The 27,662-nt window shown below is 38.0% G+C and overlaps 2 protein-coding genes across 4 annotated transcripts in view; one reads left to right on the top strand and one right to left on the bottom strand.

Moving 5' to 3' along the window:
• DNAJC24 (DnaJ heat shock protein family (Hsp40) member C24) overlaps nt 1-8,527 on the top strand; it is a 43,246-nt gene extending 34,719 nt beyond the window's left edge. The window contains exons 4-6 of one of the 3 annotated variants that reach the window (XR_012660816.1): nt 1,874-1,942; nt 2,968-3,168; nt 6,377-8,527. Coding sequence is in view for 1 of the 3 variants with exons in the window: in XM_075094923.1 (XP_074951024.1) it covers nt 1,874-1,942; nt 2,968-3,092 (194 nt within the window). In the remaining 2 variants the exon portion in view is untranslated. Of the gene's footprint in view, nt 1-1,873; nt 1,943-2,967; nt 4,765-6,376 lie in introns of those variants that run through there. The other 2 variants (XR_012660815.1, XM_075094923.1) reach the window with 2 other exon arrangements.
• Nucleotides 4,193-27,662, bottom strand: part of IMMP1L (inner mitochondrial membrane peptidase subunit 1) — a 36,764-nt gene continuing 13,294 nt past the window's right edge. The window contains exons 2-6 of the mRNA XM_075094922.1: nt 24,222-24,359; nt 23,340-23,428; nt 22,300-22,426; nt 9,040-9,150; nt 4,193-4,328 (exon numbers count right to left, since the gene is read on the bottom strand). Coding sequence (XP_074951023.1) covers nt 4,260-4,328; nt 9,040-9,150; nt 22,300-22,426; nt 23,340-23,428; nt 24,222-24,326 — 501 coding nt within the window. The 5' untranslated portion in view covers nt 24,327-24,359 and the 3' untranslated portion in view covers nt 4,193-4,259. The remainder of the gene's footprint in view (nt 4,329-9,039; nt 9,151-22,299; nt 22,427-23,339; nt 23,429-24,221; nt 24,360-27,662) is intronic.

Genomic DNA, 27,662 nt, shown 5'->3' with positions numbered 1-27,662 from the left:
TGACTGTCCTCACTGTGAAAAATTTCCCCCTTGTGTCCAATCGGAATCTCCCCAAGAGCAACTTGTGTCCATTCCCCCTTGTCCTCTCCATGGGACTCCTTGTAAAAAGGGAGTCTCCATCATCTTTGTAGCTGCCCCTTAAGTACTGGCACATGGTGATAAGATCCCCCCGAGCCTCCTTTTCTCAAGGCTGAACAAACCCAGCTCTCCCAGCCTGTCCTCATATGGCAGCTTCCCAGTCCTTTGATCGTCTTGGTGGCCCTTCTCTGGACCCCTTCCAGCCTGTCCACATCCTTTTTGTATAGCGGGGACCAGAACTGTACATGGTACTCCAGGTGTGGCCTGACAAGTGCTGAGTAGAGCAGGATGATGACTTCTTTATCTCTGCTGGCGATGCCCTTTTTGATGCAACCCAGCACCCTGTTGGCCTCCTTGGCCGCAGCAGCCACTGTTCGCTCATGTTGAGCTTCCTGTCCACCAGGACCCCCAGGTCCCTTTTCACAGAGCTGCTCTCCAGCCAGGTGGATCCCAGTCTGTGCTGCACTACTGGATTACGTTTTCCCAGGTGCATGACTTTACACTTCTCCTTGTTGATGTCGGATTATGATGTTTGGTGGTAAAAGAAGGAAATACTCCACTATCTGATCCAAGAAAAGGAACACCTACTTTCTCAATAACAGCCCGATTTAAACCTTAAATAAGCACTAAGCTCCTGAGTCTTGCCAAATTGGAGGCATTTCTGTGTATGTGCTAAAGATCAGCTCTCAGGCATTTCTGGTTCTTTAAAATACAGCATTTGGGGAGTTGGACCTTCCAGGTGTCAGGCAGCAGCTGGGAGGTTTTGTGTAGTTAAGCTGTAAGGGGTTTATGCCCCTTTTTTTTAATATTACTTTAATGGCTTCACTTGTAACTTTGTTGACAAAATCTGATTATTGTCAAGGAACTGGTGTGAGCTTTGTACATCAAGTATGAGTGTGCTGATAAATTGCAAAAACCAATTTGCACTTGTATTGCACAGTTTGCGTTTGATAATTTCAGTTGTATTGTACGCTTTTCATTTCGTGCTGTGCTCAGTGTTGGAAGAATCTAGGGGATCAAATAGCAACAGATCTCATGGGTGCAGGCTAAAACTGATGTTCTTTCTGTGCTGAGGGATTCTTTGTTGTAACACTTGGACTAGTCTTCCCTGAAGTGGTTTCACTATCTGTTGTTGGGAATATCTTTTTGCAGGAACCTTGGTGTTCTCACACGCAACCCTGACATCTACCTGGTGCTTATTGGGGCGGTTTATTTGGCTTCTCTTTTCTAAAGGAGAATGGGTTCCCTGAGAGATTGTGGAGTCACCATCTGTGGAGATATTTAAAATCTGACTGGACGTGGTCCTGGGCGGCCTGTTCTAGCTGACCCTGCTTGTGCAGGAGGGTTGGATTAGGTGATCTTGAGAGGTCTCTTCTACCTCAACCATTCCGTGATTTTGTGAAAAGTACAGGTAAGCAGACGTTCACAATTTCAGCTTGTGGAATTGTAGTTACAGCCAGGCTTTTAAAAGGTATTTATACCAAAACAAAAGTTTGCCCCTAATTTCACATAATCGTTTGGGATGTACAAAAGTACTGATTTCAGTACTGTCTTAATTTCAGTAATATATCATCTCCTGTAGCCAGGAGAAGTAAACGGTGGGTGTTTTCCAGTTTATGCAGAGATATGGGAACTAAAATTTTAGAGAATTGCATTTTTAACTGATGACATGGTATAGTTATGACTCTCTACTAGCAACCAGATTGACTGCTAGGTATATAAGACTATTCATTTATCAGGAAGAAATAAGGACCTGTAGGTTATGAGGGCTGAACGTGTCATGTTTTCTTTATAGAAGATAATCTGACAAAAGAATGGCCACTACATGCACAAATTTATCTTGAGGATATGTCCTGGAATGAAGGTAAGGGCCTTACTACTTGTTCCAAGTGCCTTTCTTTATCACTGCAAATGTTTCCTATTTTTTCTGCATCTTATACCATTATTTTGTCATATTGTAAATTCTACTTTTTTAAAATATTTTTCTCAGATCTAGTTATTCCGTGTTCTGTGATTACCTGAATTGGAACTTAAATATCACAGCAAGTTATTTTGCATTCCTTCATCTCTTCCCCTCCATCCTTGCTTGCAGTACCACTCTTCACCCAGCAATCCTCTTGTACTATAACTGAGTATTTAGATTTCCAGATTCTTCCCAAATGTCTCCTGCCTCTTCTTGCTCTTTCTGTGATGGTAAAGTGCAAGTGTTTTCGTATAGATACCTTTTTTTTTCATCTGACAGTGTGTTACTCCTCTCCTTTATATTACTCTAGCTGTTATCATTTACTTGCTTTTTGGATGAACGGCTGATTTTTTGGGTGTTTTTTGCTTTTTTCACTTGTTTGTTTTTGCTTTTACTGCTGGTTTGGTTGGTTGGGTTTTTTTTAAGCTGTAGGGGGACAATCCTATCTACCTGCCTTTCTTCTGTTTTATGTTTGTTCCCTGGGGTAGCGGTCTGTTTTGGAAGCATCATTGACCTGTCATATGTATAATTAACACCCCCTTAGTTTGTTCTTAACTGCTTTCAAAAGATCTTGGTATTTTGTCAGCATCAAGTTCTCATTCAGAAATATGCAGTGATGTAGTCCTTTTAACATATGTCTGTTTCACTGATGTGCACCTTTTTATTATTTGCTCTTTTAAAGAGACCACACTGACCATGGCTGTTCAGCATAAGAATTTCTCACAGTCACTGAAACACATTTTAAGAGTATAGTTACTTTTTGAGTAACAGATGGTAGCACAGATACTGATAGTCACATTCCAGCAGTGGGAGGGTCACACACAAAGTATGTTTTGTCATTAAGAGCAGCTTTGTGAAGAAAATCCAAAATAAATTCTTGATTCTTCTCAAACACTAAAGGCTTTTTGTGTTTTCTTTTTTCGCAGATGAACAATGTTACGCTTTCTCATGCCGATGTGGTGGGAATTACACTGTCTCCAAGAGTGAAACCAAAGACGTATCTTTGGTTTGTTGTGATACATGTTCACTTGTTATCGAGATCCTTCAATAGTTGTTTCAATGAAGCACGTTAAGTTACAAACATCTGCAAAGACTGGACAAACAAGGGACAGCATCTGCGAAGAAACGTATGTTCAAGAAAAGGGGGGCACTATGAGAATGAGTTCAGTCAGGCTTAAGAATGGAAACGAGCCCATTTGCTAACAGAGCTCTGCAGACATGAGGCTTGGGTTTTCTCCTTCCACAGCTGAAGAGCTAGTTATTAAAAACCTCCAGAACAGAACACTAAGTTCTGTACAACTGGAATGTATCTCATGATCTAAATGACATTTCTTTCCCAGCAAACAACAGAGTAGCTTCTTTCAATTTCAGTCGATACCAGCTATACCTTAGGCCCTACCTCTTAGGTTAAATCCTTTTAACAGCTCAGATGACTAAATTTAATCAGGAGGCATAAATTTGAGAATGCTTTGAAGATAATTAAGAAAAAGGTGCATTACAGCGAAACAGGAACATTTTCTATTTCTATGCTAAATATTTAACTTCATAAGGCCCCGTGAGGATTTAGAGCCTCGGATGGAGGTAGCAGAGACTTGCAGATCTAAGAGGCTGGTAGCAGGTCCTGTGCCTGTGCACTGGGCTCTAACACTGTCTACATTACCTTTTTGGCTTGGAGCAGGAGCATACTTTTGAACCGACTCTGTCATCTGAAGAAGCACAGTCTTCATTCCATAGAGGAAATCCCAGAAGGTGTGTGCTGTGGGCCCTGCTGGGCATGCAGTCCACTGGGCTGAGCTAGAGCCAGTGTAAGGAAAGCCCTATAAAACACACGGCAGTGACTAGCAGATCCAGAACCCCACTGTTACTGCTTTCAGTTCCAGTCCCACACGACTTGCTAATGTACGCATAGCCTGTGTGTGACAATAGGATAAGGCGTTGCACCTTTTTCATCCCTTGTTAACAGTCGATGCTAACCTTGGCTTGTAGCAAAAAACCAAAGCTTTCTAATAAATCCAAGCACTTACTGTGAATAGCTGGAGGAAACAGTAAGAGGCATATCATTTTTTCTGATGACAGCAGTATATCATTCCCACTTTCAAGTTAGACATAATCTCAGAAAGACATCTTTGTCAAGAAATATTTGTTTATTCTAAACAAAAATAATTCAATTGATTTTAGTAGAAAATACCATGAAATCTGGCAATGTCACTTAAATCTTTTAATCATCAAGAAATCTATGGCCATTGGGGCTTGCACGTAGAAATCCAAAGTCATTCAGAGGCCATATCTGTAAAATAAAATACAGTTACAAGAGATTTTTATCACGACTCAAAGTTCAGTATTTTCATTTGTTATTGTAGTAATTGTTTCATAAACTGCATAATTTTTTTTGCTCTTTGGTTGACAGGGAATATGAACTTCTCACCTGTGTGTTTCCTTTACAAGGAGTAATAAATACTATATATCAGGAGAAATCATCATTCCATAGTGGCCAGAGACAACGTTAATTTATACACAGCATGCTTTGCCATGGGAGAGCCTCATAAACTATATGATTTTTGTTGTTGTTAGTTTGGGTTTTTTTCAGCCTTGGAAATGAATACATTCCTAGAAAATATCTTTCTGATTCAAAGTTTTCTAGCTTGTAAACCTCTTAGTGACTTAAAAGGCAAAGTATGTACTTTTTGATCCATCTAGGAGAATAAAGAATGCCACAAACATTACTGCCCAGTGAAAGTAGTTCTGTGAGTGTACATCTGTATTTTCAAGATGGGCATTTGAACTGCAAACACCAAAGCTTGGGGGAAAAAGAAAATCTATAGTCTTATATACCATGCAAAGAGTTATAAAGGGATGGAGTTCCTGCCACCATCAGGGGCTCTCAACCAAGTATTACTGTGTTGGAAAAAAGAGGAGCACAAATCCTGACCAAGTACAAGCACAAGTGTCAGAGAATGATGCTCACCAGTAAGTTAATTTCTGGAGAGAAAGTTTTTTCTATGTAGCTGTTCATGCTACTGAATGCTCCCAGGAGTACTTTCCTCTGAACATTCACTAATTACATGTAGGCTGGTCTTGGATGCAAGAAAAAGTAATAGGGAATCAAGGACGTTCTTTTACACTTTGTCCTTTGTCTCCCTTGACTGCTTGTCTCTTCGCTGCATGTTCTTTCAAAGATGGCACAAGAGGATCAGCAGGAAGAAGGGAAAGAAACGATGTTGAACAATGAATGCCCTTCTGTGGCTCTAATCCCATAAAAATCCGTCAGGCCCTGCTCAAGATGAAGCTACCTAGAAGGACAAAGATGATGCACTGCCTTGTTCCCAAAGCATCTGTTAGTATGATGTTTGATCCTAAGGAAGGCATGTAGTCATCTTCCAGGAACAGCCACTTACTCTTTAACTGAGTTCATGGCACATCCACAGCAGAGAAGGAGCCTTTGCTGCTTTCTGTGTGGAGTGAAAAAGTAATTTTATTAGTTTAAAAGAGGAAGCACAGGGCCAAGGTTCAGTATTTTGAACCCCATGACTTGTCCCCAGCACTAAAGACAATGACAGAAGAGGCAGTGGCAGTTAGGGGTGGGAGACTGAGTAGCAGGATATAGCATCAACCTACTAGACCAGGGCCATGCACTGCTAGAAGCTCCCTAGCCTTACCTCTGTGAGGCCCCACGCAGCACTGTGCTAAGTTGCCATGAGGTGGATTGTGCCTGGGGCCTTGCGGAGACAGAGGATGAGTCATTCCCAGGACCTCAGGTTCTGTGGCTCTGGAAAAGGCTCGAAGCTCTCTTGTGCAAGTATCTTAGAAAATACACATCTTTTTTGGCATGTGCAATTAGGGAAGAGTACGAGGAATATCCGCTGATATACAGAGGTAACATCTTGTCTCTATATGCATCTTTGCCAGTGAGCTATTTTAAGTAAGTTGCACACAAAAACATAAGAGATACGAACCAACAACGGGGATATTTGTGATCTTGGTTAGAAGCAAAGCTACAGAATTCAAGGCTCTCCAGAGGGCCTATGCAGGCTGGGTGTCAAGGCTTTGTTTGGCCTCAAAGGCAAACGGGAGTAGAAGGGAATAGGAATATTCGGCATTACAAATCTAAGCTGATCTGAGGAAAGGCCCAGAGAAGGAAGTTTCTTAGGCCGTTCACTACAGCACAAATCTCTCTTCAGGCAACTCAAATCACACCTATTACAAGTTGACTTTCTTTCAGTGAAAGCAATCAAATTTGTTTTAAATGTTGTTCTGGCAATTTAGTTTCAAATTCATCACAGTAATCCTAGTGGTAGAGTTAAAATGAAAATTATGTTTTATCTTGTCTGTGTGCAGGAGGGAATGTGAAAAAAACAATACTCATGGCTGGAAAGGAGATGGAACAAGCCTTCTATGGGAAACAAAGACATGCCACTGTGCGTAGTAATTCCCAAGTCTTTTAAAGTTATGACAGAAGTTGACTGTGACTTGTTCGTTCAGACTGGCTAGTCCAATTAGCAGCTATTTCCCCTTGCCCTCTTTGGTTTGGCATACATAGATTGATCTGATGGATGGGGGACAAATGGGGCTAACTAGCTCTTTTGAAGATACGCTACAGGTCTATTTTTAACGTGGAGCCTAAGTCTAGGGAATGCAGAGGATATCCTACCTAGGATAGGACGAAGCATGAGTTCTGTCAATGAATTTGCAGCTACTTTGATTTTGGTGGCCTTTTTATGGAATGAACTTATCTCAGAGTGGCAGGAAGGAAACAGGGCAAATAAAATCAAGTATCAGTATTCGTCTATGGGTTAAAAACTGGTGCACCAATGTTGACAGAGAATCTTAGGTCTAAACTTCATAGACGAGCTAGAGAGAATTAACGTGTTTTGCCAAGAATAGGTTGCTTGAACAAACTTGGTACAACCCGCTTCTGCTGAAATCCATTACTTCCAAATTAGATTTGGGGTTTTTTTGCATCCCTTACTGAAAGTGGAACTTAGCATTGCAAAGTACAATTACATCTATTTCTCCAAAATTCACTTTAAGATAAAGCCATGTAAGCTTCCATTCTCAAGGCAGTAAAAGATTTTTCATGAAAGAGAAGCCAAACCTCTAGTCGACCACATTAAAAAGCATATATAGGTTTCTCAGCCAGTGGTCTACTAATGAGCTACCACCATGTGGACTAGCTGTATTCTGCTGCATTTCACTGTAATGTTCAACAGCAAGATCACTGCATTCTCTTGTGAATTACCATAAACAATCCAAACTATAAACACTCATTTGAAGAATAAACTAATTTTTGCTTTTGTTAGGCACCATATACTTAGATCTCATTACAATGTTAGTCATTGCTACCCTACGCACCACCATAAAACTGCTGTAAAATTTGATTAAGTTATAATTTGGTTAAGTATCAAGTGACTGTATACTATCTTTTTAAACAGACAGTATTCTGGAGTCCTAAAGTACTTCTTCAGTACGTAATATCTGTGTGCAAGTTCCATTAATTTTACAGAGTTTACTGTTTGCTAAATTTAGGGTTCAGTCCTGTCAGTCACTTCATTAAAGCCTCTCAAACATCTTCATTGTTGCGGTACAAGCTGGACACAAACTCATTGCTGTGGAGGGCTACTGTGAGTAATTCCAGCTATTCACATACATAGGTTCTTAATACATATATTGTTTGCTAACAGTCCCCTTGAAGTAGTAAACAGCTGTTTTTCTATACTAGTACGTCCGTTGGAGAAATTTTTCTTTCAGTTGGATTATTAATACCACATTCTTAAGAGGCTGTCAGCATATTAGCATCATTTGTATTTTAGTGGTTAATAGGTCACAGAAATAGCCCTATTTGGAATTGGCATTTTTTCCTCTGGTGTACGTGGTAAGGCAAGCAATACAGGGAAGGAACAGAGAGCACTCAAACACTAGGGAAGAACTCAAAGCAAACGCTATCCAGAAAGAACAGAGGTCAGACGGAACTTGGCGGTGGGGCTGAGAGGGACGTGCTGTTTGAGGTTTAGTAAGCAATTAGTGATTATGGTCAGTAGCTGCAAGGTTTTTTGAAAAGTCCTAAGCTGGGTTCATAAAAATTGTAAGTATATAAAACTTTGTTAAATGGGAAAGATCTAATGTTGCCTGTGCAAGTAACAGCTGCACTAAATTATGTTTTTGTGGGTGTGCTGCAATATATGGAGAACTGTTTCCAAAACCTTTTTTTATTCTGAATGGCACCATTTTAAATCGAGTTTTCTAAAAGCTGCTGCATAAGTCTAGAGTACATACTCCTTTGTTTCTTAGATAAGACAACTTCCTCTCCATAAAAAGTTTAATTTCTTCTTTTTGGTAAATGAGCAAATTAACAATGCAGATAATATGAAAAAGTAATTTTGTGTGAAATAAAGCTGTAAAATTGATGAAATAGAAGGAGAAGGAACCATGGAGGTTTATACAATACAATATTAAAGCTTTTTTTTTTTTTAATAAAGATGTGGCAGACAATTACAGTGGCACAGCTTTGACCTTACTGTTAAGGTGTTTTCACAGACTTAGTTTAAAAAGCAGCAACGCACCTCTACGTGTCTGAAGTATGTGTGCAAGTCCTAGAAAGACAACCTTTCCTCCATCTTTGTTTTCTGAACTATGGAACTACGCTTCTCAAATGGCAACAACAGTGAAATATGGAGCTGCCCTTTTCTACCATTTTGCAGAGGCAAGAATCGAATTAAGGACGGAAGGTACATCCGTGCAGTAGGGTGTATGTGTGCCAGTTTGTGTTTATATCACGTTTGGATTTGCTTGCAAAATAATTCCGTTTTCAGAGGCAGTGACTGCTCAAAGAGTGCTCCCTCAAAAATCCCACCGTTGTTGAATTATCCTTTTACAGCGAGTGTTCAAGCTTTCCTTTACATTTTCTTTGGCCAGACAATTAAGGAGACAAGGTTTAACACCTAACACTTAGGCATTAAAAATGTATTAATGCAACTATTTTCAGATACTATAAATATATATACCTTAAAACAAATGCGTCCTCTTATCAGTCCGTAAGGAACAGGTCCGTAGCACCTGGAATCTGTAGAATTCCTGAGATTATCACCTTCTAACCAAACATGTCCTTTAGGCACCTATGATTAAGCAAGATTGAAGTGTAATAAGAAAATAGAATAGATTGGTATTAAGCATAGCTTGCCATACAATAGATTTTCTGATTTGTGTTCTGTATTTCATGACTGTATAATGAACTAATTTTTTATTGAAGCTAGTAAGACACAGTGCCAGATTTGGAGGGATGAGGAGGAGTGCTCCAAAGTATCTGTTCTATCATGTGCTCAAAAAACAATGGTTTGCAACAAAAAATCCAAAATGAAGATGTAAGAGGTTAGACCAATGTGACAGGGTCATTAATTTAATAGACTTCAAAAGAGGTCATTAGGATGTTGACTGAAAATCTGCCCTCCTGTCGCAGTAACAGCATGAACAGGGCAGCCACACACTCATCAACATCCTGGGGCCAGCACCAAGGCTAGACCTGTTAGTAGATTCATGATGAACTAACTGGTAATTGATTGTGACATCAATTACGAATAATCTCATCATTTTATCGGAGTAGGCTTGTCAAAGTTCTAATTAAGATCACAGTTCATTCTATGTGCAGGCAGAATCCACAACACATTATATTGCAATAATGATGATCACAAAACAGCAAATCCCTTTTTATAATTTGAAAATTAATGATGGTGACCTTATACTATATGACAAAGACCTTTCATTGCCTATATATATTATGCATTAACTATATTACATTCCACAGATTCATGGGATTCACTGACTGACTCAGTGACAAAATGAGAAATAGCAACAGAACCATATTAGTTACCTAAATAAGATCTAAAGCTTTCATATATGAAAAAGTTGCCACTATAAGTCTTACAGTAAGGTTTTCGCTTGGCATATACAATGCTGTTTTGATACAGTTTTTTAGAAACATTTCAGATATAAATAACCTCTTCAAGTTACCAAATAAAATACTTCATAATTATTTTTCTAATCTGTTTCTGCTCTAAAATTCTAAACCAGGCTGAAAATCTTAAAGTAGCAACATATTCTCAATCCAGATAATATTTAACGAGGACTTTAACATACATTTTTCCAAAATGAAATTTGTACTTGAAACATTACTATGCCCACAATTCAGAGAAAAAAAAATACAGAAACAAAATTTAAAAACACCCCCACAATTAAAATGAAATTCAGAGTTTGAGCAGTATAAACATCAATGATTTAGAAATAACCCACATGGACTCATAAATACAATAGTCTACATATACAGAATTCAAGGATAACAGACTAAACAAAATAAAATAGCACCCTGGTACTGAAGTCTGGACCATTAACCATTATAAATGGTTATAAACCACTATAATATAATTATTATAAATAATATAAATATAATTATAAATTATATATATACATTATAAATAATTTTAATATTATAAATTATAAATATTATAAATATATTATAAATAATATAAACCACCATAAACCATTAAGAATGAAATCAGGTCCCCCAGATAAACATTTGAGGAAAATGAAGTGTAATTGTTGGTACTTACAGGTATCTGGCCAGGTAACACTTATTGGGAACCTTGTCTTTAAAGAAGCCTTTTAGGCTCTTGCTTTGTCGTGCTCCTGCCTGCCTGTTACCAGCTAGGGTCCGAGGATAGCACGCTACCTGAGAGTCCCTTTGTTGAGCTGTGGCAAAGTATGAGCTATGGATTGGGAACCTATTGGTTTGTCTCTGACAGTGCAAGAATAGATACTCATCATGGAAAGCATATGTCAGCCTGTCCCTCTTCTCCCAAGCACCCTGCTGGATTTCTCTGGTATCCAGGATGGGTGCTTTAGGCACGTCAGAAGGCACACATCCCTGCCTCATCAATTTAGAATCTCTACGTGGAGATGCAGACCAGCAATACGTCTACACCCTTTAGAAATCTACTGATACTGTCTCCTGTATAAAGGAGTGCTGCCTTGTTTGTTTTGATCTGCTGCCTTGATCTGCTAGTTCTGCCAAGGTCCTTCTTGTTCTCCCAGTCCTTCCATACAGGAATTCCACATTCAACTTGTCTGCCATCTTTGTAGGCGTAGCAGATTGCTGGCATATGCACGGAAGAGCTTTCTCTGGGAAGGCCAGTTGGTTTCACGTAGATGACTTTGGCCCTCCCACCTGAACAGCTTTGCGAACAAAATAACCAACCAGAAGTCAATTTCAAATAAATGAATTTTAAAAAAAAAATCTATCCAGAGTCAAATGACCTGTGTAGAATATACGTCTCATCACATGTGAACAGATCTTTTTGATAGGAAAATAGGCATGTCAGTACATTCTCAAGTAGAGAACGATTCTCCTCAAAGATTCTGTGGCATACAGCCTATTAAGAGCGTCCAGCAGCAACTGTTGATTTAGTTGGATATTCATCTTCACTTATTCGCAGTGTACCCACCTAAAGCATCCACTGCATCCACATCTTACACGGGTTTGTTTCAGGTGTATGTTACAATGCAAAGCAGCGTTCTGACCTTTCTGCTGCAAACTCTCCTGTCCAGCATCCACCAGAACTACAAATCATACATCAAACCACTGCCATTTTGAAAGACTATCTCAGCAAACATACAAAAAGGAGAAGCATGAATTACTATGAAAGGAAGATTTTTTTATTGAAAGAAAAAAGCAAACCCACATTAACATTTGACATTTCTGAAAAAGCCTCACTTGCAATGTGCTGCTGTTTCACACGCAGAACACTACAGCTCCCCTTCTACTTTACTGGTTCCCATGCTTTCTCACTTTCCCCGATTCATAGGCAGAATGTGAAGCTCAACTGTTACTATGTGAAATAAGGACCCAGTCATAACACAAGTATATCCAAACACTTCTAGACCTTCCCATCTTTCTTCCATGCTCCACAAACATAAAAAATAAAGTGCTTTTGCCAGCTGTGGCATATCAGTTACTCCTTCTAGTACTGCTAATAATTACTTGTGAGACAAGATTTTCATAGTTTGCATTCCAGGTGGAATTGCAATAAATTATATTTGTATATCCTGAAATTCACCACTTATGGCAACTTACACAGTTCTCCATGGAAGGTATGACAGGACCCTATACCTCTACATTTGTCATGAAGAGGACTGTCACAATGTAGAATTCATCTAGAGATAATACAGTATAATACCTTTGTATGGTGCCTGTCCATCATCTAGGCATTTCACTACAACCTAGAATTAAGACAAGCAATAAAAATCACGAGTTACATGAAAATGTAAAACCAAATATGAGTGACAGGCCATAATCATTAATTGAAAAAAAAAAAAGTTGTTTACACCCCTTTGAAATGAAGGCTAAAGCCAGAATTCCTTCAGGGGTTTACACACCAAAGTATTTCTAGACCAGATCACTGATTCCAGTGGGATTACTCACGTTGATTAAAGTTAACTTTAAAAAAAAAAACTATTGAAAACTTGTATTTGTAGTAAGAATATACTAATTACACACCAATAGGCTGCTCCTGCCAAAAAACCCAAAGCAATGGGAAATCCACTTGCTTGACAATTCCCAATGCTGCATTTTGGTATCTACAGGCCACGGACTCTTAGACAAAGTAAGTCATATCTAGGAAGTACAGCTGAAATCACGGTTACCATTACTACGCACAGAAAGATTGTAAATACAAAAAATACTGACAAGAGCCAAAAGCATTTAACCTAGGCTGGGCAGCATTTCGGTTCTCCCTTACACATAGGCCAGAAATAGTACGTGATGGTCCCACAGGCCCAACAAGTGAATTTTCACGTAACTTGTGGGTCACATTCAAAACGCGCAGTTCCACAGCAGCACAGGTCCATGCCAAAACACACTGCCTCTGATGGTCTGCAGACTACTCTCTTTGCCTCAGCAACCCCTGTGCCTCTGGTTTTGTGCAGATTATCTGAGGATTTATTTCCAAGGAACAGCAGTTCTCAGGCAGAACCGGTTCTCTGAGGTGCGGCTTATATGCATGAGAATACAGGACACTGATCAGACTCTTCCCCCTTCTCCCTTCCAAGGCTCTGAGGGCTCTAGGACAGGAGCAGCCAGACTAGAAGAGCAAGATTATCATTAAGAACAACGGAGCTTGTAGCAGTAGCTTGTTCTGTTTCAGCCCAGATAAATATCTTTCACTGCAACAAACTGGCTAAATTTGCAGGGCTGTTGTCATTTACTCGGTGGTGTAGTTGAAGTTACAAAACTGAAGTCCAGGTCAGGTATTTGATGCGTACATACTAGCATAAAACATTAATTTACAAAAATAGGCAGGGGGAATCAACAAAGAATTACATTCTTTTGGTCTTTTTACACGACACCAAACTTTGTTCTTTGAGTAATCTCACTAACTTCAAAATCAAGAGATGAGATGCCTGTGCTGCACTAACTGGCATACTAGAAGACACATACACTGCAAATAAGACCAATGGATTAAATTATCTGCCTCAAAAATACCCCCAAACTCAACTACATGAAAATAGGTGTTTTTTTTTTTTGTTTGGTGGGGGTTTTTTTTGCTTTGTGATTTTGGGGGACTTTGGGGTGGAGAAATAGATATTTTTAATAAATAAGTGGAGAATTATAAACACGAATCTCTGGCAAACTCTCCTTTTGGAATTCCAAGCGGTCGGCATTTGTCAAAGAACATCAGCATGTACAATCAGCTGGGAGTAGATGAAGTTTGAACTTCCGTAGGGTCACAGGTATTCACATCACCTCCAGCAATATCAAAGTTTCAAACTTAAGAAGAACTTTAAACCATTCCCATCTTTTCTTTTCAGTTCAGAGGCTTCCTTTCTGAGCTATGATAAGAACTAATCTCAGTGCTGGACAAAAGAATAAAGTCTGCAAATTCTCATCTATCCCTGCTAAGGTCTATTTAAGTGCCTCCTACTTTGGTACAAGCAACAAATGTAATTGCTTCATGGCCTGCGGGTGTTCATTTAACAAAAGAAGCTTTTGTGCATAAACCACAGGTGTTACCTTTCTTGATTAAAGTGAAATATGATGAAAGAATCTACAATATCAAATGACAAATTTACTAAATACTGATTAAATTGCCTTATTTAAGTAAATTGCATCTAGTTAGGATAAAATATACACCATAGAAATGCGGGAGTTTGTTTTATCACTATACTTAAAGTCTCACGTAACTATTCCTTAATCCGTTATGTATTAATTCAGAACCAAGAGTGAATAATGCCTAACAGATACTCTATTTCAATGATCCAGTTGCTCTAGGCACCATTTCTGTAGGGTTGTCATAAAGGCTGTTCATATTAAGGTTGCCATCTATATAAAACCCAGCAACATTAATCAGCTCCGTATTTTCAAAATCAGGATAAGCATTTACATTTCCTTTTTTGTGTCGGAAAAAGCTGTGAAATGGTAGCAACCACACTGGAACCTTAACAGTGCCGCACATCTTAAATCAACATCATCTAAGTATCACTAAAGGGCTGAATTACCTGGAATTTAATGCATCTTAAAAGAATACAAAAGAATGAATTTACCTGAAATTCATAGGTACTTCCAAACAGTTTAGCATTTTCCTTTCACTTATCCAACAGTTTAAGCAGCTCAAGAATAAGACATAATGTACTTGGCCCATTGGTTTAAATACACAGATTAAAAAGAATACATCATGACCGTGGTCCAGATGATTATGAGAAAAGATAACAGTGAAACACTAACAGGTTTCTATACAGCAACTAAATTCACTGTGATGAAATATTTATATTATGAATCCATTCTCTATATTAAGTCATTGGTTGTTTTAGTCGAAAGTTTATAAAAAGTGAAAATATGAAGACTTGTCTATCTTTAAGTTTTGAAATTAATTATTAACCAGTGTTAAAATCACATAACCTTCAATGGTAGCAATGTTAACTCATACTACAAGGAAACTAAGGTATATTAACCTAGATTTGAATTTGTAAGGCATTTTTCTCTGTCGTGCAAGCACACCAGTTGAGCGTTGTTCTTCAATAAAAATTTGGGGAAGCTGTTACAGTAATCTGACAAAGCATTCATTGGTTATCTGAATGTTTAGTTTTTACCATTGTTTCTCCTTCCAAACTTTGTGTAATGCACAAATAGCTACTGCTGTTCCTGAGCTCGCTTACTTGGAACTTCAAAGGTTTGATCACGCGCTCGCTGCTTTGGGGGGAAGGTCACAGAATTTTCACATCAGAAGTATCTACACCAGCCAAATGATGAAAAGATCTCCTTTCTCTCAGTATCACTTTTTGGCTGTTGCAAAAGTTTCCATCTGTGTTAAATAATAATTCAAACACTTGCATGCGTTATTTACTTCTATAAATATTCTCATTTAATATTCTGATCTAGAGGGTATCGTTAAATGTGCTGATCTGAATCAGCCTGAAAAGCTATATATCCAAATTTTAAAATCTCTAGCTGCAACCCTGAATTTGAATTATTAGCCGTCATTCCTTTTCTAAAAATATTATCAGTTAAAATTAAAACTAACTTAAAATTAATAGAATAAAAACTATGACCAAATACTGCTCTCATTAAGAATAACATGCAGATTTTGCACATACTTTTTACAGCATCTCTCCTTGCATAATACAATGGTTCTCTTTTGAAAAAAAAAATCACTTTAAGTAGTGAAAAGTCGTCTAAGCTTTTTAATACACTACGGCTTTGAAATTTTTCATATTTTATAGATGTTCATAGGCTGAAACTTTCAAAAACAAATCTCCTAGCTACACTGAGGAACTCCTGAAAAAAAATTCAGAATATTTCTGTGATTCATCAGTCCAAACTATTATTAGCTTTCTTGATTCATAGAAGATTTACATTTTGGAAGAAAATATTGCTTACAAATCCAGCCAAGATTACTTAGCAGTTTGCATAGACTTTTCTCACAGCAATCAGTAAGAAGGATTTGGTTACTTTCTTCTCCAGAAAACAGACGATGTAACAGATTCACCCTAAAGTATAGGTTTGAGAACAAAAAAACCTACAGGTTCAAACCCCAGCTGGAACTTACTGGCTAAAACACAAAACCCATTACCATCACTGGTATGCCCTGGGCACAGCTGTACACAGTGATCTAGCTAGTAAGCCTGGTAGCAACAATGGCCAATGAATACTCTGAGCAGGGTTAAGGAATCTTAAAAGTATCATCTGTCAGCTCCATCAGGAGTGACCTGAATCTCTGCTAATCAGTCTAAGGCCTCAGCTCTGCATGATCTCATCATTTAAGACAGCTGGAAGGCCTTAGCTAGTACATATAAAGGAGAAAAAGTAATGAAATAGGTCCTTCATCTAGATGTGAAGCTAATATAAGCAACCTAACCTTGTGCTCAAAATCATCAGTCCTTGAATAGTTGGTTTCATCATCCTGAGCAGCTTCCTAGAAGTTATTACTGAACTTGGAGCAGAATAATAACGGAATCATAAAATCTTGACAGTTCAAACTGATCTGACCAGTACAGTCAAGACTGTATTCCAACAGAGGAAAAGCACCTAGTGGAATGAAGAGAGAAATTAGTGATCTTGAAACAACTTTCCCTCAAATCAACAAAAAGATTTCTTTATGGTTTTCCTTCAGGAATGAATTGGCTGAACAGAAGAACCAGGGCAATGTGTCAGAGCCTGGGCAGTACTCTCCCCCACCCTGGTGTAGCTGGCCTGTGCTCAAGACCAGCTGCTATGGCACAGCTCTCATCCCGGTTCAGCCTGCAGGGAAGAAAGAGCTGTTTGAGAAAGAGATGTAAGAAACCTCGGTGGGAGCTCATTCAGGAGCTGTGTTTAAGCTGTGCCTCTCGCTGCTGTCCTGTGCCTGAGCCATGGTGCAGGCGTGCTTATGTCTGGCCACCTACCCCTCTGACCCCACAGACAGGAGGATAAGCTATGGTGAACGGTACCAGTGCTGTTGTGTCAAGTCACGCCACTCATATGTTCTTGAAATATCAAAAAAACAAAACTGCAAAGGTCAGCAGATCAATCCACTAAAGCAGAAGAAACTCTGGAAATATTGGGAAGTAGATTGGTAAAATTGTTTGTGTTTCTTTTTCCTTGAATAATTTAGTTTTGACAAATCAGAATTTTGATTTAAAATTCCTTCTCAGAAAGTTCAAGATTAGCTCTAGTCATGAACTCTCTGTACTGGCATATAGAGGCATCAGCAAACCGAACAAATCTGCAAACTAAAATAGACCAAGCCAGTTCCCCTCTCCCACCAGACATTTAACATACCTGCTGCTTAATATTAAGGCATAACTTTCCCTCAGGCCTCTAGAACTTTAGAACTAAGGAGAAAAAGAGTAAGATATTTCCTTTCTCCTGACCAGGAAATGTTAAAATTTAGATTACTGAAATACTAAACCATGGGTGCAAACTAGCTATTAAGATGCTAAGGACAAAGGAAAAAGAACTAGTGTTCTGAGAACTTTATTTTTAATTGCTATTTGGGATATTGCCAAGAAACTATCCAATGGTATTGAGCATTCTGAAATATTAAACTACTTTTCAGTGTCTTACATTGTGCATCCAAAATCTGTAGTACTGTCCAGTGATCAAGCTGTTGTGCTGTTTACATTAACATTACATTATTCGTAGTATCCACATAACATTCTTACTGCGTGATAAGGACTGTTTAAGAGTTAATAGTGCTGTGTAAGACCACCCCTCTGATCTGCAAACACAGTAAGATGCATTATCTTCGGAATTATGTTAGCTCTGGAGTTAACCACAGGATGAAGAGATGCCATCTCCGCAATGAACCTCATTTTAGCACAAGGTAAACATACTTCCCCCACATCAGCTAGTCTCGCAGCATTAGTGGTGTGTTGTGATTGATTACCAGCAGAGTGTTGCTGAGATATGGATTTGTATCTCAGCTTTTTATCACTATGACTTGCAAAAGGCAGTTCCTTATTTACAGACTCTAGCTGTATTAAGTGACATTATTAGGTACTACTTTCATTTAAGTGACACAAAGGCTCACCATATTGGTGGTTTATGACATACAAGCTGTTTTAATCTGATGACTTACCCCTCACTTTTTGAATTTGTAAATAGGAGCCACAGCACAAGAACATATGGTACTAAAGAAATTAAAGCTAAAGTAAATGGCATTAAAACAAATTCAAATATAACAATAGGATACTCAATCTGAATTATAAACCTGGATCTGTAGTAATAAGACTTTTAAAAACAGGAAATAAAAGCCTAAATATGAAAATTAACATTTCAGGTGTCTTTTTTTTAAAGACCATTTCAGGGGTTTACTGTTATTGTGTAATTTCCCTATTACTTAGATCTTATGTTAAATAAACTGGTAAAGCTATTTTTTAATAATTGAAACTAGGTCTGAATACCATATTACTAAAAATCAGTTGTTTACCTTTTTAACTTTTGGGTTCATAACACATTGCTTCTGACACAGTAAAAATATGTCATGCATTCTTAAATGTTTATTCCAGTAAATACACTTGCTTGTATCTATAAACACCATCATTGAGCAAAAAAACAAACAAGAACCCAGGAAAACTGCCAGCCTAAAGCTCATATTCCGTACCAAATATCAATTAAAAGGCAATGAAAAGAAAAATTACATTTTCCTAAATTTGTAATACTATAGCAGCTTACTCAGAAAAGGAATTTCATTATACTTGTTATGTATATAGGAAGATTTCCCTCATTATTATTTCTGCAGATAAGCTCCAACCTTTAGTATATGAAGCATCACGTACCATAAAGGTTCAAAGTAAAGGTGTTCAATTTTAGTTTAAGCACGTGCCTAATTTATACCAGTAAATTTCATATGTGGGATTAGTTCCGTCAGCTTGTAATCCAACAATGACTCCATCAAAGACAGTTTTTTGGTATGGCCTTACACTTCGTGCACTCAGACAAAAATGATTTTTCTCACATGATGTATCACTTTAGCTAAGTATAGCACCAAAAGTATTTTTATACCACTATGAGGACTTTCACATAACTGCCACAGCTGTAGTGCATTTCTGCGCAAGTGAAATAGCTCTTCAGAACAACTTATTCAACTTACGTATGATTTTTGTATTTCTTCATTTTTATTATAGCTTAAAAGATTGGTTTGTAGGTTTCGGTTGTTTGGGGTTTTTTTAATCTACATGTATCTGCTTGTTTTTTTGCAAAAATAAAGTATCACATCTGTGTAATTTTACAGAGAGCAAACTATAAATGGAGTTCTGCAATCTCCTATCTATATATATAAGCCGTCCGAAGAAGTACATTCATAAATGAAACAGGACTGGAAGCAGGATCTGATTTTAGCATTCTCTTAGACTTCAGAATAAGAATCATGTATGACAGCGCTAAGCACAAAAATCCCTAATTTAAAATCTGTAAAATATGCCAACACTAACATCAACACAGTCAATGCTGACCAAGCACAACTCCTACTAACATGACTATAGGGATTCTCCTTTTGGGGCGACAAGAGAAGCAGCTGCACAGAGGTGGTTTCACTCTCAGCTGTGTTAAGTACGTTGGACTGCCTTTGTTCTGCCATCTCCAGTAACTGGCTAACTCATAATACCTGACCATTCCTTGGCAAAGAGTGAAGCAGGTGTTCAAATGACCTAATCTGGTAATATTTCTGGCACCTGATACTTCGTATTTGCTGTGCTGCAACAAGTTTGCAAACATGACTTAACTATCCCTATCACTCCCCCCACCAGGAGTTACTCAAGGAAAGCTGAGCAGTTCACTGCAATGAAAACAATCAATCCTCAGACCTTACCCACAGCAGAGTCACTGCATTCAACTATCACTCAGAGATTTCTCATTTAAAAAAAAAAAAAAAGAAAAAGCTAGTGGCCTAAACTAAACAACACAACTCAGGACAATTTCTAGGCTTCGCTCACATAGAGAGTGCCTGTGATTGTGCAGCTAAACACCCCAGGCAGTTTGGGATCCTAGCCAAGGTCTTTCCTCAGTTTCAACCACCTTTATTTACAGAAACCCAACTCAGGTAATTCTTCTGAAGGAAGTGTCAACAAAACAAATAGCCAGTTCTCTGTACATCTGCGGTTGCTCTGTGGGCTGAAGAATTTTGTGTTTGAATTAAGAGAAAAAGTGCATAGCACAGTGATTCACTGAAATAAGGAATATGATTACAGAATTACCTAAACACAGACATGTATCACTTTTTCCCTCCCCAACAAGAACAATTTACTTAGTGAATAAACTAGTGTAAGCTATGAGCATAAAGTGCAGATCTGTGCTGAGAATATACTCCTCTGTAGAGGCAGTCACTCCGAACAGATGGAAAGATCTGTTCTATCGAGCCACTAAAGAAAGGAGGAAACCAGATACGCACTAGCAAACAAAAGCATTTCCATTTAGATCACTTCTCCCCCTAGATACAAGTTATGATGCAAGAACTAAGAAAGCTTGCAGGTCACTGCTGTATTTCCACACATTAGCCTTTATGAAAAACATACACAGGAGAACAGGGAATGGACTCTGCATCCCTCTTCTTCTCCTTACATTTTACATTAAAATTGAAGACAAGAAATCTTACACCTAGGTCAGAGATTGTTCTGTTGGATATTCATTTGATTACCTCAGGGTTTCCAGAAAGGTTGACATCCTGTTAAGTACCAATCTTTCCTGAACTTCCTTTTCAAGACTCAGACAAATGAGGAAGAAGCAGCTCAGAGTTTCCAGTTTGCATCTTCTATCAGTGTACACAGAATTCAGGTTTCCATTACAGGTCACTCTGCTCTGTGAAATTCATATTTTATCTAAATTACTACTCCCATAGGAGCTAGAAAATGTCTTCAAATGGGTAAGAAAGGTGGGTTGGGCTTTTTGTTTGGTTTGTTTTTTTTCCTTGGTTAAACAGTAACATAATTTATAGAGAAACTAAATGCTCTGTCTTCCCCTTCAAAACATAATGGAGAATGAGTTCCTTCTTTCTGTCCACAAGAGACAGAAGTGCAAACAGAAGCTCTGGTGGTACTGGCACTTGATCAGAAGGGCAGAGTAGAGGCAGGTGCCTGAAATGTCTTGCCTCACACTGGAGCGGAAGAAACAACAAATTCAACCCCTCAGAACCAGGGTATGGATGGTATCCTTGCTGTCTGGTTCTAGGTCTCAACTAAATCCAGACACCGAATCTAGACGCAATGTTGGCAAGAATTTTGTCATTGATTTTAGCAAGGGCAGACTCCACTTCAGCTGTTTAATACAGGTGAAGCAATGGTACCTAAAGGCATGCCGGTGAAGTTGGCTGTCCTTATGGCAGCTAAGCTCTTTAAAGGATTTATCTATCATAAATGGTAGCTGGCTGCAAGGAGTGTTCCACAGAATCCTCTCGCTTCACTGCACGGGACTTTAGCTATGGGCCAGACACTGTGAGGATGAAGTGGATGTGAAAAGGCAGTAGAACATCTTTCCTTTAAGATTCAAAAAACCTGTGAAAAACCTAATGGCTCCACAAGGTACTGAACACTGAACAGAGGTAACGGTCAAACACGCTTTTGGGGAAAAAACCCTGCATTTTTCTATAACCATGATTTCTGATTATTTTTCTAATGAGAACCTAAAACAGAGGTTGCTGAAAACATTTTGTCGCAAATCTTTGCAAACTTCTGTAAGTCTGTCCGCACAAGGACAAGTAAGCATTAAGAATATTTTTTTCCTTTTTATTTCATCTTGTTACCTGACTTTCCAGACAAGTTAGGAAAATTACTACTTTTCCAACCATACTCAGAAAAATTAAAATATTTTTACACTGAAATACGGAGATACGCTAAAGTATAATTTTGAAAGCAAAATCTTCAAAGCTATTGCAGAGACAAAATTTTCACTTCTTGGTGTTTAAAATACCGAAACAGTTTTGCTTTAAGACCAAGCCCTGGAGTCTGCCATCTATAGTGCACTTTATGCAGAGAATTTCCAAGTATTCTCCTGGGGAAGAAGACCAAAGCAAAGGGCAGAGCAAAAATATCATCTGCCTACACTTCCTACAGGGACAAAAGACACTGAGAATGACAGCTTGCCATAAACAGAGTTTACAACATTTTACTGTACATATAGAAGAAAGAATAATTTATGAACGTCACACTTTATGATTTATGGTGATACTCAAATATTGCAAATCCTTTATAGACTACCAGGCCCACTTAAGTAATCATTAATTTACAAAGCAAGAAACTCTAATACTTACATAGCTGTGACTCTTAAGGAAATCTGAAGGGTTGCTTGTGCAGACTTTATCCCCTTCCAAGCCAATTACTCTTTTACAGATATTTGATTTGGGGTCATTTGGGCTTTTCACAATTACAATATCTCCTCTGAGAGGAAAAAACAGAAACAAAAACAAACAGAAGAATTCTAAGTACACACTATTTGGCTGAATACACATGCATCTATGTGTATACTCCAAAAATATTAATGTCTATTAACGATAATTCCATCTGCTGAAAATTCTTGTCTACAATTTTGTTTCTTCCGTTTTACACAGGGTGTAATTCTACAGTTTTTAAAGTACATTTGGAGAGATTCTTTGTTATTGAGATAATTTATAAAGCATTTAAGACTACATTTTGACAATGCTCTGATGAAATGAATGCCTTTTAATGTGATCCTGTTGCTACCTATATATGGAACGGAACAGATTCTGTGTTCCTCAATGTTATTGTCTGAGTGTTATTCTTCCAGTGAAACTTCAAATGTCTAATCTGCGTTCATAAGACCTTATATTACTTTTGCCTCCTGATTATACACATTAGATTGTACAGTGAAAGAGTCCACAATAAAGTGGGCAAGGGCCTTGAGCCTACTGTACTCTACAACACAGTAATAAAATGGCATTTGATAAACAGTACGTCACTCTCCTAACAACCTATCTGAGCACAGCAATACCTACAGCTTGGTTTGCATGAAAGGCAAACCTGCTTGGAGAAGAAAAGTTACATTCACATAATAAAACTGTTTTAGGAAAAAAAAAAATTGAAATTTTTCCTTTTTTTGGGACAAAGCTGTAAAAGTGACATGGACTATCTCCAGAATCAATTCTGACGAGTTGCTTGATGGGCTGTATGTGCTGATCACTTTAGCTTCCATCAGACACAATGAGAGGAGATTTATAAAAAATTACAACTTAGAAACAGAAGAATGTATGAAAAATAAAGGATGAATGGAATGTGGTTATTGACAAGCTCTGGCAAATGGAATGCAAAATCTGGTCTCAACAAAGAGGCATACTTTCGAATGCAATAAAAGTGGCGGCTAAGGTTCTCCGAAAAGACAATATCAGAATTTTGAATGGTTGGTTCCATTGAAGGTCCAGAACACTGCAAATTAAAAATAAATGAAAAAAATTACTATTTCCAATTACTTTTCTCTAAAATACATTAATATTCAAATTATTTGCTAACAAATTAGAAAAGGTGTAATGTAAAGAACAACTGAAAAAGTGAGATCCTCCAAGGAACATCTGAAACATTTAAAAGGTGAGGACAGCCTCCAGAGCACCTCTAACTCTGTTACAGCTCCGTATTCGCTCTGGATTGGACCTGAACTGTCTAGGTGCTATGAGCCCCTGCGGATTCATTTCAGCACCTAATCGGCAGGAAATTATTACGAGCAGCACTTGAAGCTCTGCCAGCTTATCCCTTTCTTCAGCCTCTGTAAAATAGAATCATCACAGAATCTGCAAGAGCAGCTCGCAGCCAAAATCCACCATGTCCAGCAGCAGTATCTGCTAGGTTTAGAAACAGGGAGGAGGGGGAGGCAGCATAAAACACCCAGAAATCTGCCCAGAGTTGGAAATGAGCATTTCCTATGGCATTACTAGTGACTGCGGTCTTTCTGGAAGAATGTACTCCCTGCAAAATGCTTAATCATAGTTTCCCATTTGCTCCAGTGATGCCTCAAGCAGTAAGTTAGCAAAAAGTACAAAGGCCTGAAGCAGAAATAACTTTCATAAAGGCTGGACCTGCCTCCAAAAAAATAGGCATTTACTAAACCCACTTTGAAAAAGCTTTTAAAAAAATTAAGAAACCAAAACTATTTGCATTATCACATATAACAATTTCAGTATTATAATTTTATTTTCTTTTAAATGGCATGAAAATGAAAAGTTACCACAACAATTCCTCCAAGGTACTCAAAGGCACAATGCGCTATGCAGCCATATTGCACAGTATACCCAAGAAATCGAAAGGTTTTTCCTAGGACATTGCGAAGCATGGTACAGTGTTACGTCGTTCAGCTGGCTCTAGTCTATAGTAAAACAGAAGAATATCATTCATTTGATAACAAACAACCTAACATTTACAAAACTATCTTTTGTATCTAACAACTGAGAGACAATATTAAAAAAAAAACCAAACAACAGAACAGTTAATAAAAACAATAAATAATCAGATATATCTGGGGAAATTAATATAGTTTAAACCGAAATGCCATCAAGAAGTCTTTAGTTCACTATGCAGACACTTGCATGTGTACAGTCAATCAACTGATGCCTCTCACCAGCTTATTAGTAAGATTCAGTTGAGTACGAGCTGAAACAAAAAAAACCTTTTGCCAAACTAGATAAATTACTGGGAGAGAATGGTGTCAGTGCTCTCCGCTGACTCAGCCGGGCTTCTTTTACTCAAGACTGCAGCCAGGCTTACCTGCCACATGCCTAAATATCTGCAAGAGTTATGAGAACACCCTCCCCTCCACTAGGCTTGGCTGAATGGAATCTGGAAAGCTGTAATCATACCTTTAATGCAGGCTTTGACTTCCCAGCTGGACTACATATTGTAACTCAGATGCAGTTATTTATTAAATAACACTCAACAGAGTAGTTTTAATCACACGAAGACAGTGCAACTTAAAAATCAGTTTTTCTTCAAGCGCTAGTATTTAAAACTGAACACTCAACAGCAAAACAGAGAAGCATCAAACCATCTGAAGTGAACTGAAGGTATTTCACAACTGAAATCACATTCACAGAAAACTGGAGTAATCAAGTGGGTAAACCAAAACTTTAAAAGCAACCTGACAACAAAACAAAATAAAATAGGCTTGAAGAACTAGACAAAATTAAGAATAATGGAGTCCTGAATGGCTTGCCTAAATATGACTAGAAAAAGAATACAGTTGTTGACAGAAATTCTGGAGGTTTTGCAAAGCTTTCCTTTAAGTGGACTTTCGCTGCCAAAACACTTGCATATAAAAATAAGGCATTAGGTCTTTCTATTCTCAGCTACAGTACAGCGGCATAAGTTCTGTTGCACATAAAAGGACTATGTAAATATCTTCTGATCCCCTCCCCCAAATATTTAAGTCAAATTCTGATAACTAACTACAATTCCTGCGATATTAATCTAACTAATATGCTTCCTTACACCAATTTTTAAGAGTTTTAAAAATCTATAGATTTCTCTTTAAGGGTGGAAAACACACATACTGAAGTAACTGAAGCAAGTCTTATATTCTACAGGAAACCTGTCCCCCTTAAACTCAGTATCATCTTTATCATGAATTAAAATCACAGCAAGATTTCCCTCATTCACTATGTGGTGTCAATATAGCTTGCTAAGCAAATGCAGTAAGTTAAAAAGAAAAATGCTGCCTGTACAGTATGTCCTACTTAAAAATAAAGACCTTCCCTTCTATATTTCATGACGTTTTGCTATTTAAATGCAGGCTTTTAAAAGTACATAGCTTTACTTGCACAACTCTCTCTACAAGTTAATGGGAATTTTGCCTGAATACAGTCAAAAGTGGATTTTGTTCTTCACATTTAGTATTTACTTTTAAAGAAAAAAGACCATTCTTGAGGGAAAGTGTTCTCTGCCAAGCTCATTTCCTTGTTCTATAAAAGATGTACTTGCGCTTTTTTTTTTTTTTTACATAAAAGATCTCCAGAATAAATCCACTTAAACCAATCTGTGATTCATCATCCTTAATATTAGCTAATGAGTTTCATAGTAATGAACCAAAATACAACAGAAAACAGGAAAGTCTTGAATTGTTCCATTAGCACATACAGTGCCCAGCGCACTGCAGGACACCCTGTAGAAGCTGAAACAGCTTCACTGTAAGAGAAATGCACTTTCAGCAGAATTTATTCTGAAAAGCCAGAAAAGTAGTTTGCTCTTCTCAACCCAGTACACTATGAGAAGCGTGGACTAACTCCTTGCTCCGAGGGCCAGAAACACTGTGAGCCCAGAAATGTGTTACAGGTGATAAAAGGAAGATAAGAGTGAGCGACAGCAGATCAATTAGAGCGGCACAACTAGTGTGAATTGATGACCACAACTACCTTTTGCGAGAAGTACATCATCAATACTTCTTAACAGCACCTGCTAGAAAGGCAGCCTCACATTACTTCTCAGCCAGAAAAATACAGCACAACCATCTTGTATTTCAGATCCATGCTATTCAGAAGTGTTATATTAATATATTAAGACAGTATAGAATTCAGGTACCCATGGGTATCATAGGTAAAAAGGAATTGTGTAAACATTGCAGGACATTGACCAAAGTAGGTAGCTACTGTTGGTTGCACCAAATGGAATCGTAACGACAGACTCATTAAGAGAAAATGCAAACTTCTCATGCCAACAGCTATCAGGCTATAACTAAAATGAAGCTACAAACAACTGCTATATGTCTCTGAAAGTAAGTTTCAAACTGATTGCAACTGATTTCCTGTTGGACTCTGGATGACACATCCCAACAGTTACACTGAACACGTATATTTCTCTCTGATGTCTCTGAGTAACTCTGAATTAGGAGGGATAGATTTATAAATTATTCAAGGAAGCACAGGGTTCAGAGTGAGCTCTACCTACTGCTAGAGCCGTCATTCTGTAAAACTAACCACAAGGACAGAACATGAGTGAAGAGGTCTCAAATTTTATTCCCAGTTCTCTTAAAATAAATTCTTAACCCTTGAGACATGGATTTCACCAGTCCCAGTTTGTGAATGTGGCACAATGGATTTTTTAAAATGCTCAGGCTTATCCGATGTTCACGATCATGATGAAAAAATCTTAGCTCCTACATAAGGCACATATACAGTACCTAGATTATACACAGTTTGAACCTAACAAGGTGACTTCAGAGGACTTGGGGGTTTTGTTTTTAACATTAAGGTTCATCTTTAGACATATAATGTTCATTCCACAGAATAACTACAATCCTGGAAAGTCTCCATGTAGTTTTAAGTAACAACTTCTAGTTAATAAGCAAATGGTCGCAGTAAGAGTAAGCCCAGTCAAAAAAAACAACTCTAGTTTATTAAAAAAACCCCACAGGATATTTGTGTTACAATTACTGTAGCTCAAGCATCAGTAAGATATAATTCTGTTTCCTCATAAAACTATTTATCAGTACATTTTTAAAACAATGCCTTATTGTTGACCACAAGAAGGTAAAAGCCTGAATGTTTTTCCACATCACGCAATTAATTTTAATACAAAGTGCTGGCAGCAGGCAACTCCACCAGATACAGCATAAGACCATTAAGCACAATAAAACAGATTATTTAAGTCACAGACCCCTTGAAAACTGAATGGATCTGTT

Source organism: Phalacrocorax aristotelis, chromosome 5, assembly GCF_949628215.1.
Source record: "Phalacrocorax aristotelis chromosome 5, bGulAri2.1, whole genome shotgun sequence".
NCBI classification, from domain to species: domain Eukaryota; kingdom Metazoa; phylum Chordata; class Aves; order Suliformes; family Phalacrocoracidae; genus Phalacrocorax; species Phalacrocorax aristotelis.
The sequence above is the reverse complement of the archived record's forward strand: the minus strand, read 5'-3'. Positions and strand labels throughout refer to the sequence as shown.